At 49.4% G+C, this 17,602-nt stretch overlaps 2 protein-coding genes across 2 annotated transcripts; both read right to left on the reverse strand.

Moving 5' to 3' along the window:
- Positions 1–3,280: 3,280 nt before the first annotated feature.
- On the reverse strand, positions 3,281–4,776 carry EI90DRAFT_3017578 (uncharacterized protein; the record flags this gene model as incomplete). Its single annotated transcript, XM_039057124.1, has 7 exons — positions 3,281–3,370; positions 3,638–3,868; positions 3,915–3,928; positions 4,021–4,090; positions 4,281–4,383; positions 4,507–4,625; positions 4,735–4,776. The coding sequence occupies 7 exons, from the start codon at positions 4,774–4,776 to the stop codon at positions 3,281–3,283; spliced, it is 669 nt and encodes a 222-aa protein (XP_038914462.1).
- Positions 4,777–13,580: 8,804 nt separating this feature from the next.
- On the reverse strand, positions 13,581–16,082 carry EI90DRAFT_3125902 (uncharacterized protein; the record flags this gene model as incomplete). Its single annotated transcript, XM_039063880.1, has 7 exons — positions 13,581–13,905; positions 13,961–14,105; positions 14,159–14,387; positions 14,611–15,268; positions 15,317–15,348; positions 15,405–15,653; positions 15,696–16,082. The coding sequence occupies 7 exons, from the start codon at positions 16,080–16,082 to the stop codon at positions 13,581–13,583; spliced, it is 2,025 nt and encodes a 674-aa protein (XP_038914463.1).
- Positions 16,083–17,602: the final 1,520 nt, after the last annotated feature.

The raw sequence follows: 17,602 nt of genomic DNA on the forward strand, positions 1-17,602 counted from the left end.
ACGAGCGGTGTCCAGGTATGAGGTACAGGACAGTGGTGGAAGGTCATAACTTGGTGGAAGGTTGGCAGAAGAGGTCCAGAGGGAAGAGAGAGGAAAGAGGAAAAGGGAGAGGAGTGGAGGAGAGGGAAGGTGTCAGGTCCGAAGGTGAGTATTGGAGTGGACAGGCAAAGGGTAGGGGAATGATGGAAGGGTGGAGGTGTTGTGAGGAGGAAGCAGAGCAGTGGGAGGAGGATTAGGAGGAGGGTGGCGAGAGGTGTGGTGTTCAGTCCAAGGTGAGTATTGGAGCAGACGGAGATAGGACAGGAGAAGGACGGAGTGGAGGTGGCATGAGGGGTGAGAGGAGGTGTGGTGTCAGGGCCAAAGGTGAATATCGGAATGGACAGCGGTAGGGTAGGACTCCGGAGGTGGTGAAGATGGAGGTCTGGGAGTCGGGTCAGGATCGGGTATGCACGGATATGACACCCTCCCACCCCACTGCACCTCCCTAACAACCTTGCCATCCCCTACACCACTCCTCCTGACTTCCTGTCAGGGCAATAGCCCCGAACCCCGAGTCACATGTAAACTAGATAGATATAGTCACGTGGACAAGCGGGAACCTCCGGGTAACCGCTTACACACCACCGTAAAATACATCATCTTGTATCACTTACGGCTTTGTGTGCTGAGCAACCCCAAAGACCTCACACTGAGGCCGAGGTCCTTCCACGCTAAGTCTCCGATTCCACTCCGGAGTCGTCCGAATCCGCAAGTTCTAACAGCGGGGTTAACGGAAAGGCAGGCGATAACCCAGAAACGGAAAGGAGGGATGGGCCCAAAGGTGGGCTCTGCAGGGCAGGTGAGTGTATTGCCCAGTGGAGGCGGGGGTGCGCTAGCAGATGTCGGAGCTGTCCGGAAGTCTTCGGGGCTCCGTACTTAGGGAGGCGTTGGTAATAAATTGAAAGGAGGGGGTGGTGACCATTGAGGGGTACCGAGAGGATTGCGGAATATGGGAGCTCCGAGGTTAGTAAAGAAGGAGCGGAGGTAGGCTGGAGGGATCGGAAGTCGATGGCCAGGAATGGATATGACACTAGCCAAGTTCGTCCAGAGGTCATACTAGCGCTTGCAAACAGGAATACAACCTTACTGTATGCATCAGTTTGGAAAGATGTGAAGATCTACCAAGTCAGTGTGGAGGTCATACTAGTGCTCGCGAACAGTAATACAACCTTGCCACATAATCACTATTCCTCAAAAATTATTGACTGGTTATCCTATTGTTTGCTAGCATTTGAATATGACTGTAATGTTTGACTTGTAGATGGAAATAATGAGTTTGAAAAAATATGTCAAGTCAGTGTGGAGGCCGCACTAATGCTCACGAACATCAATACAACCTCGTTACCTAATAATTATTCTTCAAAAATCAACCAGGTTATCTTATTGTTTGCAAGTGTGAATATTGACCTTAACATTGACTTGTAGATGGGAATTATGAGTTTAGAAAATGTGAAAAAATATGTCAAGTCAGTGTGGAGGTCGTACTAATGCTCACAAACATCAATACGACCTTTCCACATAATAATTATTTCTCAAAAATTGACCAAGGTTATTTTATCATTTATAAGCATGAATATAACAACATTTGACTTGTGGATGGAAACTATGAGTTTAGAAAATGTGAAAAAATATGTCAAGTCAGTGTGGAAGTCGTACTAATGCTCGTGAACACCAATACAACCTTGCAACATCATTCTTCAAAAACCGACCAGGTTATCTTATTATTTGCAAGCATGAATATTGACCTTTACATTTGACTTATAGATGGAAGTAATATGACCACAAACCAGTCTTTTTTTTTCCTATACAAGGAGCAGGATCTGAGATGCTAGGGGATGACTGCTTTTGCTGGAAGTTTGGAAATCCTACTATGACCATGGGATCAACATGGGGTCTCACACCAACCCGAACCAGTGGGTTTATTTAACCTATAATTTCGTGACAATTTTTCCTGAGCGGTGAGCAGGTACCTCAGGGAATGTAGAAACGTTCCAGCGAGACCAGAGGTGATGCTGATGAGGAGGCCAGAGGGTCGCTCTGAGGAGCACCCAGCTTTCTTGAATGATGAATGGGCTGCAGCAGTACGATGGATTCTGACCAGGGAGGCCCCGTCAAGCGTGGAGGAAAATGTGGAGAGTTGGTGGGAATTTAGCATGGAGGTATGCATGGATGGCTGGTAAGCTGCAAATGAAACCTGACACAACCACAGAATCCATCCCATAACGAGCTTGAGTGGATTGGGCTCTACTACGCACAATACGACCTCTTCCAGGATATTGAACGTCAAGTCCATTGTTTGAGGCACTTGCATTGAAGGGATTTCCGGTATACCATCACCCCAACGTATAACTTCTATCTCTCTGAGACCCACTCACACTTGGGACCTATGACCCCTGCGATGGCTTTCCCCTGCTTTCCCCTGTATTTTATGCACTGAGAAAAGTGAATATTACAATATCCATGATAATATCGTATCTGCCACATGACAGAGGTTTTACCATAAGACACGATTTTCCCCTGGCCTGGTACATGTGATGAGTCCCACCTTTTTCATGAATTTGACCAAAATCCTGTCATCAAATCCTGTCTGGATCTAATCAGTTTCTCCTGTGAAAATTCATGATAATATTCTCAATATATTCTTCCACTTCACACTGAGACCTAATTGGTTCCGACCAATGTAGTGGACACAGCCCAACATGGGCTGGTCCTGTGAAATAGAACTAGAAGAGTGCTTGCACTCCAGACTCTGCACTGCCCCCTTATTTCGTTTTCATGTTCTTACGTTGCGAGAGTTAATCAAATTTGTTATTTTTCTCACACCAACACAAGACGAGAAATTACAACTAATCGCAGACAACAAGGTGTAGTGGGAACGGCTGAGGGGACGGCCTATGAATTGGTTTGAGCATGCCACACGCGACCCATGTTAAATATACATAGGGTACATATTTTAGCAGGAGGAGACAGGGGAGGTGGTGGGCACGTAAAAAGGCTGTAAATAAGGCTGTAGATACTGGAAGTGGGCAAGAGAGTTTGTCAGGCAACGGCAGCGATTTCAGACCCTGGCTGAATCGAAGCGTTCTTACTCACCGAGGAAGAATGGGCTGGCAATGGCTGGGGAACAGGAGGCATGGGTCAGAGACCCTTTATAAGTGTGCAGATGTTCCTGTTGGCATATTAGGTTTCAGACTGTACCACAGCTGAGATTGTTCCGTTCTGCACATCCACACTGGAACATTCAGCATACAGTCTGGAACCAAGCAAGCTGTAGGTCCACAGTGACGGTGTCATCGTGAGATGGGCGAGACCTGGGCAAAGCGGCATTGAGCTGATGGTGCCATAGTGAGATTGTTAAGACATGGGCACGAGCAAGGTGTGGGCAGTAGGGCGGGTGAGATAGCAATGGGCAGGCAGGGGAGCGATCACTGCATGGCTGTGGTAAGCACTGTCCCATGATTAGTCTCGTGAAATGTGACATTAAACAACAAAAAACAGGCCGTGGCAGGTGTGATGTTGGCAACGACTTTGACATAGTTCTATTCATGGTTATACTGTCTTTCAGTAACTTGTTTTCCTTTGAAGTATCATTACTCACATCTTCTTGGATGAAGAGCCAGGCTTCGGAGCACCCCAACTTGTGATCTTCTCCATCACAGACAAAACTAATACCCACTATCCTTCGGCCCTCAAGTCTTGCGGAATTGTTGAAGGTGACAATAACGATGTTGCCCGGTTGCAACTCCTTCTGGTACTTTTGGTTGACCATGTCATCGTGATTGATGTCGTATCGTTCGCTAGCATCATATATCTCTTCAAAAGTCGATGACTTTGACAGCATCAGCATTTAGACTTCAACCAATACTTGTACTTACATTTGGCGTGTAAACTTTCATCATTAGACATGAATGTTCAGTCTCTCGACGTTTTCTGTTTGCTCTGTTAATGTAAAACAAAAGTTCCTGAAAAAGAGACGCTTACTGTGAGAATATTTCTTCACCAGTTCAGTACCATGTTTCGGACCATTTCTCGTCAACAGAACAAGGTGCACCTAGAAGTTGTTGTCCCACTGGTGTGCCGACCTGATTACTCTTGGTTTGAGATCTGGCGAATGACATGATTCAGGGGCATGCTTGTTGATTAACCCTCAAGGTGATGTCGCGGTCGTAAAAGCGTCCACAAGATGAGTTTACTTTGCAATCAGCTTTGACTCGCCTTTGTGATTACTTTGGCTGACTTACCACTGCGTTCTTGTTCGGTGCCACAACACGGTTCGGGGGCATGCTTGATGAGGCTGGGTTGAGATTGGGTGAACAACACGATTCAGGGGCAGGCTTGACGAGGCTGGGTTGAGATCGGGCGAATGACACGATTCAGTGGCAGGCTTGTTGATTAACCCTCAAGGTGATGTCACGGTTGTAAAAGTGTCCACAAGATGAGTTTACTTTGTGATCAGCTTTGACTCACCTTCGTGATTGCTTTGGCTGACTTACCACTGCGTTCTCGTTCAGTGCCATGACACAGTTCGGGGGCATGCTTGACGAGGCTGGGTTGAGATCTGGCGAACGACATGATTCAGGGGCAGGCTTGTCGAGTAATCCCGAAGGTGATGTCGTGGTTGTAAAAGCGTCCACAGGATGAGTTTACTTTGCGCTCAGCATTGACTCGCCTTCGTGATTACTTTGGCTGACTTACCACTGCATTCTCATTCGGTGCCACGACATGGTTTGGGGGCATGCTTGACAAGGCTGGGTTGAGATTGGGTGAACGACACGATTCAGGACAGGCTTGTCGAGTAATCCCGAAGGTGATGTCATGGTCATAAAAGCGTCCACAGGATGAGTTTACTTTGCACTCAGCCTTGACTCGCCTTCATGATTACATTGGCTGACTTACCACTGTGTTCTCGTTCGGTGCCATGACATGGTTCGGAGACACACTCATCAAAGGCTGTTGTGGCAGTTGTAAAAGCGGGTCTAGCATCGATGCATCTACATCACCTTCGCAATTACTTTATACCACCATTGTCTTGAGCCTCAGCCTCTTTCTCCCGTTCCTCACTGCAGTTCCAGTCAGGGGCATATGCATATTTCTAGTTTGACTGGATGTCAGGGCACACCCCACCTGACCCCGTGCCACGCCGCCCTACCCCGCTCCCCCGCTATCACTCCCTGTTTCTTCTTTCCCCTTTCCTTCTTTCTTTCTATTTCCGTTCCATGGTTGACTTCCCCTTCTCTATGTATTACTACACACTTAACCCCGCTCCCCCGATCGCCGCGCCTGCCACGCGCATTCCCGCTCACAGAGCGGCACACCTCTGGGATCTCCCATGGAGATACCCAGGGGAGTGCGGCTGTGTGCGGGGATGACATGGCTCCTCCCACGTGACCCCAGCCGCATGTATATAATAGTACCTGGGGTGGGAACAGAAGAAGCAGCCTTCTTCTCAACTTCCCACTTCAGGTAAGTACTGTAGCTTCCCCTTTTAATGATAATTCAACTTCCCACTTCAGACTAAGTGGTCGGGGACGCTCACCCCGCAACGGGACTGCCGCTACACATAGCCGACATCTGTCCCATCGAGTCCCTCACGCCAGGACCTCGCCGCTTTCGGAGCTGTCCCTGACACTGGACTGTTGAAGTAGATGCATATGCGAGGACTCTGTTGGACTTTTTTGATCTGGGAAGGCTTGAGGATAGATTGCACTGCGTGGATGGGTGGGGCATGGTCCTTGCTTCTGGCGCTGCAGAATTTGGGCTGGCATGTTATAGGAATGGAGTCTCTCGCGACCATGTCGACTGAACGTCCACCACAGCGGGTCCTCCTTCTCCACATCCTCCCTTCTCTTTGTTACCTTCTCCCCGCTTCCCCCCTTCTTACATGCTCACTCCGCCCTAAGCTTTCCCTTATTGGGTTTTGGTGCTGGCCAGATTATTTATTCTATTTCACGAGATTTCTCGCGATCATTTCTTATTCAATAGTTAGCGTCACATTCATGTACAGCTACAGCCGAAAAGACGGAACCTAACGAATAACACACCATCCTCTTCTGTGCAACAACTGTAAACCTCCTTGTGCCAACACTGTAACGTCTGTGTAAGATTGTGTATGTCTCAGTCACCATCTATATGGGTCATCCCTACCGAGGTTGACGACTCTAGCCACGGATCGTCGAGTTCGCACATGACTCAACTCAGGTATGTGCAAACACCTTTTGTCACGACTCACGTCGCTCGCCCAGGTACTGGGCTCACGTCTGTCTCACCTTACAGTGAGCATCTGGTTAATTCTATGGACGGATTGGTATTCGATACAAGCCCATTCCCCTCGTCGCTGGTACGCTCTCGCGAGCGCCAAGTAGCTGTCGATCCCACCACGTGTCATTCGACCTACGATTGACTAACCCCTCTGTCACCGGTACGCTCTTACGAGCGCCAAGTACCCGTTGACACGAATACAGACCGTTTGCCAGACGAACGGTCTCATACCTCATTGCCGGTACGCCCATCTGGGTGCCAAGTATCCGTCAACCCAGCCTCTAGTAGCTCCCTCAAGGAGCTAGAACATCACTCGTTGCTGGTACACCCAATTGGGTGCCAAGTACCTGTCAACCAAATCTCAGGAAGCTCCCTCAAGGAGCTGTTATCTCACTCGCTACCGGTACGCTCCCTCGAGCGCCAAGTACCTGTTAGCCCTTTGTCCTCGGCTGGTCCCATTCTGGATATTCCCTTAACCTGTGATTCTATACACCTGCGCACGGTACGCTCACGTAACGAGCGCCAAGTATCCGTCGTAGCAGACTCCCATTCACTGCGAGGTCTCAGCTTTCTGTCAAAAGCTCCAAGGCTATCGGACAATTCTAATTACACGACTAGGCTGCCCTACATACATGAGGTGGATGATTACAAGTCGTCTATAAGGACGGAAAGAAATGGATTACCCATAACCCATTTCCTTAACATGGTGCCTCTCGAACCATGGGTCAGTTTTGTGTCTGAGAAAGATGGCTCTGTTTTGAACAACCTGTGTGGGCTAAGGAGAATGCGGGGTCAGTCAAACAATATCCAGCGCTGAAGGCAGTCGCTCCCGTGCAAGGGGGTGATTGTGAATGATGACTCGCAGATGTCCCTCATGGATCGGTGCCAGCACTTGAAGGACAGGGGGAAGGACATCTGCTTAGGGTGGAAGCTCTTGCTGAACTGGAGGACCAGGTGCTTCCAGACTTGTACACCTTCCGGGGGCTCCTCCAGAGATGGCTCTGTTCTAAGTGGAGGAGATTGTATGCGAACAACCTGTGTGGGCTGAGGAGAATGTGGGGTCCATCGAACAATATCCGGCACTGAAGGGGGTTGCTCCTGAACAGGGGGTTTACTGGGGTGATGGTGAATGATGATTTGTGGATGTCCCTCATGGATCAGTGTTGGCAATTGAACAAGCGACTGTGGGCAGGCCATGTCCAACATAGGCTTCCAAAACTTTATGTGCAGAGCCTTGACCATTTCCTCCATAATAAAGGGCTCCTACTCGTTTGGCTTTTGATAGGAAACAACAAGCATGGGGCTGATGATGATGTGGAGGAGGAAAGTGGTGTGTAGCCATAGCGCGCGAGGGCTCCTCAAACCAGTCTAGAAAACAAATGAATATCTCATTTCGTTTCCACAATGGCATTCAGCACGACATTTACTTATCAATAACTTCCAGGGCACCCCATCAGTACGTCCTGGGCATCCCATCAGGATGACCCCATCAGACTGCGCATATCTGATAGGAGGTCCCAGCACTCGAAATCTGATGGTTGGCCCTGTCAAATGGTAACGGGGCTACCTAGCAGAGCTCATACCGGGCCAACCCATTACAATTTGCCAGGGTCAATTCCAAGCGAGGTGGGTGTTTCCATGAACATCCTGGGAGCCTGGTCATATTCTGAAACTCGGCTGCCCAGTGTCCAGAGAACTGCAGCGATATATTTGTTTCATGCCTCCGTTCATTGCCCCTCAGTTGTAAGTTTCGTCTTGCGAGTTGGATGGTTGTCCGTTCCCAAGCTCAATGGGGTCATTGTATTTAAATGGTACATGAGCACCTGTCTTCGTTGATGAAGCGATTGTCTTTCCAAAGGTGTGGAGCTGTCCTCCACAACTGGTGAGGCTGCAGACTGCCCTTTCAATGTTGGCATTGTAGGCATTCCAGGGGACATGGGTTTTTTATGGGCATTGGTGAGCCAGGCCTATGCAAACTCTGCCCTGTGGTCATCTTCCTCCTCACTGACTTGCTTGAAGGTTGTGTGGGGTATGGTGTTGAATTCGCTTGATGAGGTTCTTGGGGGCAGGTTGCACAATTAGCCCTAGAAGAAGCATCAGGGTCTGATTCGAGTGTCCCATCTGGTCGAGCAGTGACTTGCTCTGGCCCACCACCAACGCCAAGTTCATGCTGCCCTCGGACTCTGGCTTCAGCGGTTTGCTCCAGTTCTGCTGTGTACCGCATAAAGGTGGCATCTCGTTGGTTGTTACTGAAGGTTTGCTGCAAAGAGAGATCCGGTTTCCTGCCCATGGCGCCAAAACACGCCTGCAAGGGCAAGGTCACACGAAAAAGAAAGAGTGGTTTATAAAGAAACTATTATGGGAGATTTGCAGAAACAGCCATCGTCGGACGATGATGAGGATCAACATGATCCTGAAAAAGCAACCACTTCAGGGCTGGTTCCTGAGGGTTTTAAGATCTCTCACCTCCAGAGGAGGTGATCGACTTATGTGCCAACCACGTTATCAAGCTGTTGGAGGGTGGCTGCACCGGTTGGCAACTTGATGCGGTCCGGTCCCTGCGATTTCATCGTGTGACATATGTTGAGTAACTTGGCATCGAGATCAAGGTTATGTGTGAAAGAAAAGAGGCAAGACTCAGAATGAGAACTAAGGAAGAAGCCAGGCCAAGCGCCTTAGTGACCAAGTGAGTGTTTCACAGCTGCGATAGACTCACAAGATCATGCACGATGAATCGATGGAAAATGCAAAGTAATTTCGCAGAGACCAGGGTTATCTGATCAGCATGCATGAGTTACAGGTCCCATCGCGCTACGGGGCAACTTACCAGTTAGAAGCCAGAGAAGGAAGGAGGCGTTTCAGCCTGTTATGGCAACACCAACCTACATGCTCACTCTCAAGGAGCAATGCACCACATTGGTTGAGGTTTTCTTTTCGTATGCTCCACTCACGTTGAGGAAGCTCACTACTCTTATGCTACCCTCTAGAAAAGGTTGGCTAGGTTTAGGTCTCGGCATGCAGTGTTGTTATGGGGACAACTCCATGTACCGCAAAAAGTCGGATTCTGCGGAATTTGGTCACCAACACACAGTACATATCCGCTGACGCTCCCGATACTCATTCTATCACTATCCAACACTCCATACACTCACTCCATATTTTTCCATATTTTCCCCATCATTCCCGACAGCCCCAAGCCAAATTCCCACGCCCAACCACGCCGCTAATTTCACCCCCTCTCCAGATCTCCATAACCACACATACAACCCAGCTGTTTTTCCACCCGATAGTGATGCTCTACCACCCTTCTTCACCCCCGGAGCATTTCCCAGAATGGCAATCCCATACCCGGATGGTTCAGCATGGAGTACTGTACTGGCACAACCAACAACTGGTCACACATCACGTGAGGACCTTGGATTGAATTGAAAATCAACACGATTGAATTGATTAGCAGCCTCCGGCAACTCCTGGAGGCCGTGGGAACCGGTTGTTGGTCGTGCCAGTACAGTATACTCTCACATGGTCTTGACAGCACCTGTCAATGGCCACATCTCAAGAAGTACTGCACCAAATGGGACGAATAGCGTTGGAAAGCTGGAGACAAGGAGGTTGCTGATGGGAGGATAGGCGGGTGCTGCAGCGAAGTGTTGCGGAGTTAACCTTCACAATTCCCATTTCGGACCTGTTGTCACATTTTCCCCATTCATTCATATTTCTTTTATTGTTTCTTTGTTCCCAATTGGATATTTATCATTTACGGTTGCCTAACGGCCCGTTTACATTCCCCCACTCCATTCATTCCATTTCCAACTCATATAAACTAGATAATAGCTTGTACATAACAAGTTAGTACTGAATAGACCCGTGAAGGGACAAGCAGAAGTTACATCCAAGTGGCAAAGACACCATCCACGACCTTAACACCCCCTCTGAGCTAGTTGCTCACGTCTAAGACCCCTCACATCATAATACTCAGCCTTGACGTCCAAGAGAGACGTAGGTGAGTGTTTGTTTGAGGTTTTTGCAGACTCGGTAGCGCCCCAGGACCAAAACCTGGCCCCACGAACCACACCTGCGCACACTACCACCCTCCCCCTTCTCTCTGTCTCGAGTCTAGGCGATAGACCCGTTACAGTGTACAGCATCAGGATGTTTCTGTGGATTCACTGCATTTGCAGCTTGGGACAATAGATATCAATTTGGACAACTCTGGTACAGTCACCACCCAACACGTGACCATTTCTGGGCAAGCTGCTCGCCCAGAATCTTCCCACACCTCATAACTTGAAAAGCAGCAATCATCCTTTATACCATGGCTGATTCGTGCCATATCTTTGTGTACTGCTCTTCTCGGACTCACTCTTCTTCAGTTAATATATATATATATATATATTGTTACATTGTGTACATTGTGTACATATTGTTACATTGCATGCATATATTGTTACAAGCAAGCACAACACATATATAGAAACAATGGAGGGAAGATAAATTGATGTAGGGGTGGCAAGATGTTTATCCATGGGAAACGATGGTTGGGTGTCATAGCTTGTCTACAAACAAACTATTCTAGGATCCCCTTGTCCATCATCGCCTGGACTGCAGCCTTCATGGATCCACGAAGTAATTCCACCTCTTGGGCAGTGAACATGTCACCACCATCCTGCAGGTTGGCAGCCCGAACTTTGCTGAATTCACGTGTTACAGGTATGGGTTCCGGGGAACCCAGCCTGAGCTGTTCTGCTCACGGACGGAGGTGGCTGTGTAGCCATTGAGGGGAGAGCAGGAGATCCGAGGCCAGGTGGGCTAACGGTAACTTGGCACTCCGAGGAGCGTACCGGCAGTGGGTATAATGGGGGCTCCTTGAGGGAGCCACCTAACAGTCGGCTAGCGGTGACTTGGCGCTCATGTGAGCATACTGGTAGCATGGGTAGTTGGAACTCCTTGAGGGAGTAGCCCAGTGGTTGACTATCGGTTACTTGGCGCTCAGGGGAGCGTACCGGTAGCAGGATTTGTTGGGACAGGCAGGTTGGTTGACCAGTGCACGGTAGTGAGTGACCGTGGGAATTTGGGCCCGTGGGTACGTGGCCAGGCATCCTGGGGCTGCCTGAGTCACTTCTCCCTCCCAAGAAGGGAGGAAGGGTTGTAGGACCCAGTAGGGTACTACAGGAAGGGTAGGAATGGGAGCTCAACCACCCAGTGGGGGGGTGGGAGCAGGAAGGGTGAGGTCCGGTGTCTGAGCACTCACCAGGCCGTTGAGGTTTTCTCACAGATTGTAAGAATATCGATGTAGACATCGATATGGACCAAGTCAGATATTACAGAGAAGGCTTACAGTGGTGGCACAATGGTGTGGCAGTTACAATCGCGGTACAAGGTTTTGTGGGTTATGTATTAGATGAAGCAAGACCTCTTTCGGCATTTGCCTTTACATGTCATATGACTAGTTTATATCTAATATAAAAGTTGTAATGGTCAAGGGAAGTCCCTTGAAATTCAACAATTCCCCCAGCCAGCACCAAAACCCAGTGGGAAAGCTTGGCATGGGGTTTGGGTAGAGAAATAGGGGAAAACAATAAGGAGGCATACCTGGTTCTACCTGCTTGTAACCATGGACCATGTCATATCCAATCCTGGCCATCGACTTCCAGACCCTCCGATCCCTCCATTCTAACTCCGCTCCTCCCTCACTAACCTCGGAGCCCCCGTATTCCGCAATCCTCTCGGTACCCCTCGATGGTCACCACCCCCTCATTTCAATTTATTACCTACGCCTCCCTAAGTATGGAGCCCCAAAGACTTCCGGACAGCTCCAACGTCCGCTAGCGCACCCCCGCCTCCGCTGGGCAATACACTCGCCTGCCCTGCAGAGCCCACCTTCGGGCCTATCCCTCCTTTCCGTTTCTGGGTTATCGCCTGCCTTTCCGCTAACCCCGTGAACCGACTCGTCGGTAATATTCAGTCGGCTAATGTTTAAACCCCGTTAGCTCTGCTCTGTTCGGCTCCGCCAATTGCGGAACCGTCTCCGTTGTAACCATATATATATCCCACTTGTACATAGGTTACACCCCAGTAGTAAAATCAACTAGAGTTACCCCCCCTAGGTTCTAATTGCCAGTCAGTAAGTTAGGGCATGGACGTGTCACTAGGCACAGCACTCTTGGCAGAAGTTGCTGAGGCCGAAGCCCTCCGCTACGGAGACATTCCTTCGTCTCGAATCTGGTCTCTGACAGACCATAAGATTCTGGTCCATTCCTATAACATCATGCCTGAATTGGCTAAAGTCCTCCAGGTGCAGACGGGCATAATGGTGGATCACACACTGTGCCCCCCGATCGACTGTCAGGGACGGCTCGAGGAAGGCAGAGGTAGCGGCATAACGCTCAGCACTAGCGGCCTGGACGGCGGCAGGGCGGTGAGACCGTATAGTGGATGGCCCTTACTCGGGCTTATGTCCCTGTGTAGCTTCTTAGGCTGAAGCGGGAAATGTATTGTTATTAGGGTGGGAAGCCAGACTAAACTAGGGTACTTGCCTGAAGCGGGAAATGAGAAGAAGGTTACTTCTTCGGTCCTGCTTCAGCTTAGTTTATATACATGTGTGAATGGGTCACGTGGGGTTGCCACGTCACCCTCGGACGAAGCCAGGTTACCGCGGGTGGTTCCATGGTCGATCCCGAGTGTTGGAGGGGAAGTACAAGTAGAAGTGCGTGGCGCATCCGGCGTTGCGGCGCCCCTATGGGGTGCTCGGCGTCGGACGCATCTGTGCTACAAGGGTAGGAAAGAAAGAGAGGTCGTCTGTATAAAGATAGAAAAAGAGAAGAAGGAAAGAAGAGAGAATGAGGGAATGAGACAAAAGGAAAAGGAGGTGGCGGCGGCGGCAGCGTGCCCTGACATCGACCTCCTTTTCCTTGGAGTACACCAATGCCATGAACATCGCAGCCAGCACTTCTTTTGGCTCAGGTTGCCCAACCAATGAGCAGCCACTCGTTAACCGTCGATATGAGTCCAAGACATATGCTGCTAGCATTGCTGTCATGGTGTCGCACCTATCCATGGGGCCGCCCCTTTGCAACTGAAGGAGTTGGTCCACCCAACTTGCATGCAAAGATCGAACCATGCATCAGGGCGAGAGGAAAAATGACCCTTGCATCAGGGCCCCTATGCTCAATTCTCCATTGTCTTCCTTTGACACTGTGAAGACAAAATGGACCTGGCCCGGGGCCATGATGCTAGAAAACAAGATTAATGACCATGGAAAATCGCTGGAGGGAAGAAAAACCCTACAGTGTTTGCCCCAGGCAGAGGACGAAGCACCCAAACTGGTTTGGGGAGTGGAACAGGTACTCGAATCCGATGCTACCTTGGGTATCCAAGTTGTCGTACTTAATGATCAAGGGGACCTCCAATTCGATGGGGAAGAATATCAGCTTGTAACCTGCAATGCAATGCAGGACGGTGCCGACCCCATCTTCATCCAGGTGTGGAGCTGTAAACGACCCCACAGTGGCCAGCATTGGTGTCCTCCAAGAGTTGCAATCTTCTGGAAGATCGCCTCCATTTTTGTCGAGGTACTCGAACAGGAGACCATCGAGAGAGTTGAGGAGGCTGTGAAAAGGAAACAGATCAGCATGGTGAGAGATGGTAGAACACGGATTGTTACCTTTCCACAGGAAGACGGACAACCCCCTTGAGGTGGTGCATGACCAATGGCTGTGAAGTTCGCCAATCAGTGAGTTTGTCGATCACTTGTGGCAGTGGCTCCCATGACTGTTCATCATCTTCCCCTGATCTGGAGCTGTCAGAATCTGGAGAGCATTCCCATGAGCTTGACAGCATGTTTCAAGGTAGGGCAACTTACTGAAGCATTGCACGTGAGCTGTCTTGCTCAACTGGGAGAGGAGAAGGGGACGGTCCAGCATGGTATTGTTGGGAGGCCCGACCAAGACAAGGAGGCCCACGTTGTTTACCAAAGATTGGAAATCCTCGGGAGACATGGTGAGCGCTTCAGCTTCCACCATTGTGTGTGGGGACCAGGTTGAGTCCCAAGCGATGGATGATACCAAGCGATTCAGCATGAGGATGGGTTCCTGGGAACAACGAGTTATCTCACTAGCTGGTTTTAGTCATGGGAAGAAAGGGACTCATGGAATCAGGCTTGCTAGGGAACTGGAATGTCTCCTCATTCCATTCACAAGTTATATTATCATTGGTGGAGACATGAGAGAAGGTGAAGCTATACAGCACCTGCATCCTGAATAAGAGATCATCGATTAGATTGACGTTCATGATGCAATCATGCTGGACACGCACCTTTTTGGTCGAGTGGTGAGAAGAAGAAGGATGTGGGGTAGAGTTGGGAACACGCGAAGTGGAGTCAGGGATGACCAGCTCAGGCCAATCGTTGATGTTGTCGAGGTCGGGGACAGCAAACTCGGCGATGAACTTATGCCAGTCATCATCCCCCCCTCTGGAGGTGGACCCCTTCGTGACAGCAGCAGCTGTGTCATCCTCCATTGACTCGTCTTCAGCCATGGCCTTCTTCTTTCCCTTTCTCCTCTTCGATGCCCAAGTGGCTTGGACCTTGTACCTGTCAGAGTGGCCTACAGAGTGCTGCAAGCATGTGCACTTTTGTTTTTGGAGGTCAACACCATCTTCTTGCATCGGGTCAACATCCGGAGGGGGGGCTTGGGGGCTCGAGGTGTGGTTAAGGTAAGTCCATGCATGGTTGAGGATGCAGAGGTCCTGTACTGCTAGACCCCCTCTCTCACATACACTCACCACCACTTGGAGGATCGCGTTCTCCATCACAACCTCCCCACCAGAAATAGAGGGGAAGGGGGCCCCCTGACAGACATGCAATGCCAGCGACGTCCATGTGGGAACGGTGCCAGCCCGATTTATGGTGGTGTCCATGAGAAGGACAAGAGGAGAAACGCAGACAGCCAGTGCCAATGTTATGAACGGAGAGCTGGCATCGTGTGAGCAAGAGTGAGTGGAAATAATATGATATACTTACTTTTCATCTTTCATCCATTGAATGTGTTCATGCTGTAGGATCGTTAGGAAGGATCATTCCCAGCAATTCCGGGAGGGGGGGGGCTTACCAGGCACTCAGATCCTAACTCGAGAATCTGACAGAGGCCCCATGTGGCATAAAGGATATTCGCTCCTAAGCGGCACTGGCCAGCAAGCGTCTTGAATGATTTGGCTTTATTTAAAAGCCGATTTGCGTTGCCAGCAAGGAGCGAAGTGGGAAGAACGCTTCCATCCGCTTCATGGGGCTGGTGCGTTATTTTGGCAATAAATCCACTTTCCTGACCTGCAGGGGTGTAGTCGAGGAGGGCGAGACGGCACTATTGCACCCAGTACTGGATCTCATGCTTGTGTCCATGTACTCGCTGTGGACGACTGGGGATCTCCACAGGATTTGGATATGCTGGGAAGGTAGACAAGTACTGCATCCACATTAGGGCTAGCCTTGTCTGAAGGAGCCCAAAGAAAACGCCTTGAAACATACGCCTCGCAGGAAGTATGCAAAACCTGTGTGACGACGAGAGGGATGTAGATGTTGGGGAGATCCCCACCTGTTTTTTCTCCTCATTTTTTGTGAGGGTTTTTCGGTACTCGATCCAGTTTTCAATCCCGGAGCGACAGCTTTGGATGGCCTCCAATGGCAGGCCTGAGAGTGGGGGGATGGGGATGGTGGAATGCCCTTGGAAGTATGATATGATCTCTGCAAGCTCAGTGGGGACCCAGCTGTCATCCCAGATCAGTGATTCCATAGCAGTAGAAAGTGTCGGTAGTGATGGTTTTGGAACAAGAATCAGCAGCGATGAGCGACGAAAAAAATAAGCAACCATGTCACATGACACTTGCCTGATTTAGTTTATTCATTCTTCGAGCTTGTTATGCTTATGGAATTGATTGGCTGTTAATTCATTTGCTCATTTCCTTTGGGGCAATCCACCGAAAAAAAAACCGTCAAGGCATTTACATACGGATGATCATTTTCCATGCATTTTTTGCAGTGCACCCAGTATCCATAACTGCTTATTCATGGGACTTCAACCAATGATCACAGCGCCTAATCGGTGTCAGTAAAACTATAAGGCAAGGTTGACAAATGTAACTAACTGTGGGAAGATTCTGGGCGAGCTGCTTGCCCAGAACTTTCCCATGGTTCGATGGCACATGGATCCAGTAGTATCCCAAATACAAGATTGTAGCCATATCAACTGGGGGATGAACAAGCGTAACAATAAGTCGTGGGAAGAGCAACTCATCCAGGACTGGTTGGAGGCCCACACAGTTGATGACCAATAAGAGCAAATGCACCCACAGGACCAAAAATAAAAATATACAAGTGCTTGACACCATGACAGACTTGCCAACTATACAGTCATGATAGGGACAAGAGCCAGGGGTGGGGCTCTATAGCGTACCCATTCTGCACTGCTAAGCCAACCCAACAGGGCATTTTCAACAAGGGGCTCTGAATGCATAAGCGAGAGCTTCGAGTCACAGCCTGCACCATGGCACATCGTGGCAAGGGGCCCCTGTTGAAAACGCCCTGTTGGGTCAGCTTAGCAGCGCAAAGTGGGTACCAAGCCCAAATGAACAACACTGTAACGTCGAAAGAATTAGAATAAAAACAAAATGGAGTATGATGTCATATCCATACAATCCCAATGTGAGGTCTTTGGGGTTGCTCAGCACACAAAGCCGTAAGTGATACAAGATGATGTATTTTACGGTGGTGTGTAAGCGGTTACCCGGAGGTTCCCGCTTGTCCACGTGACTATATCTATCTAGTTTACATGTGACTCGGGGTTCGGGGCTATTGCCCTGACATTCTCCCCCCTTGCGTTGCATATGCGACGCATACAAAGTTGATAGTGAATAAAAACAGAATTTTAATGGTTGGTTTACATTGAGTTTGGAATTATCAATGAGTGTTTCTGTTGTCGCCACTTTAAAGTGGGCGATTTTGTACATGTTGGTGAAAGGAAGAGAAGGGGTTTGAATGAGTGTGGGCCGTTACTTTGAAGTGAACGGCGATACATTGGTATCGCAGGGAGAGAAGAAAGAAGTGGTGGAGTTTGTCGAAAATGGATTTCGACCCAAAGGCTGTATTTCTTTGGTGTTCCTCACTTGTTCTGTGAGGGTTCGTGTGTAAGTGGTGTTTACACACGAGCGGTGGTGGGTGTGGGTCTTTTGGCGGAGTGGAGATTTCCGCAATTGTTACTTGCGGTTCCTCGCATACAGTATTGTGTGCGGGGCCTCGAGTTGGGGGGGGTGTTTT

The sequence above is a fragment of the Cantharellus anzutake genome (genome assembly GCF_015039405.1).
Source record: "Cantharellus anzutake strain C23 chromosome Unknown EI90scaffold_34, whole genome shotgun sequence".
NCBI lineage: Eukaryota > Fungi > Basidiomycota > Agaricomycetes > Cantharellales > Hydnaceae > Cantharellus > Cantharellus anzutake.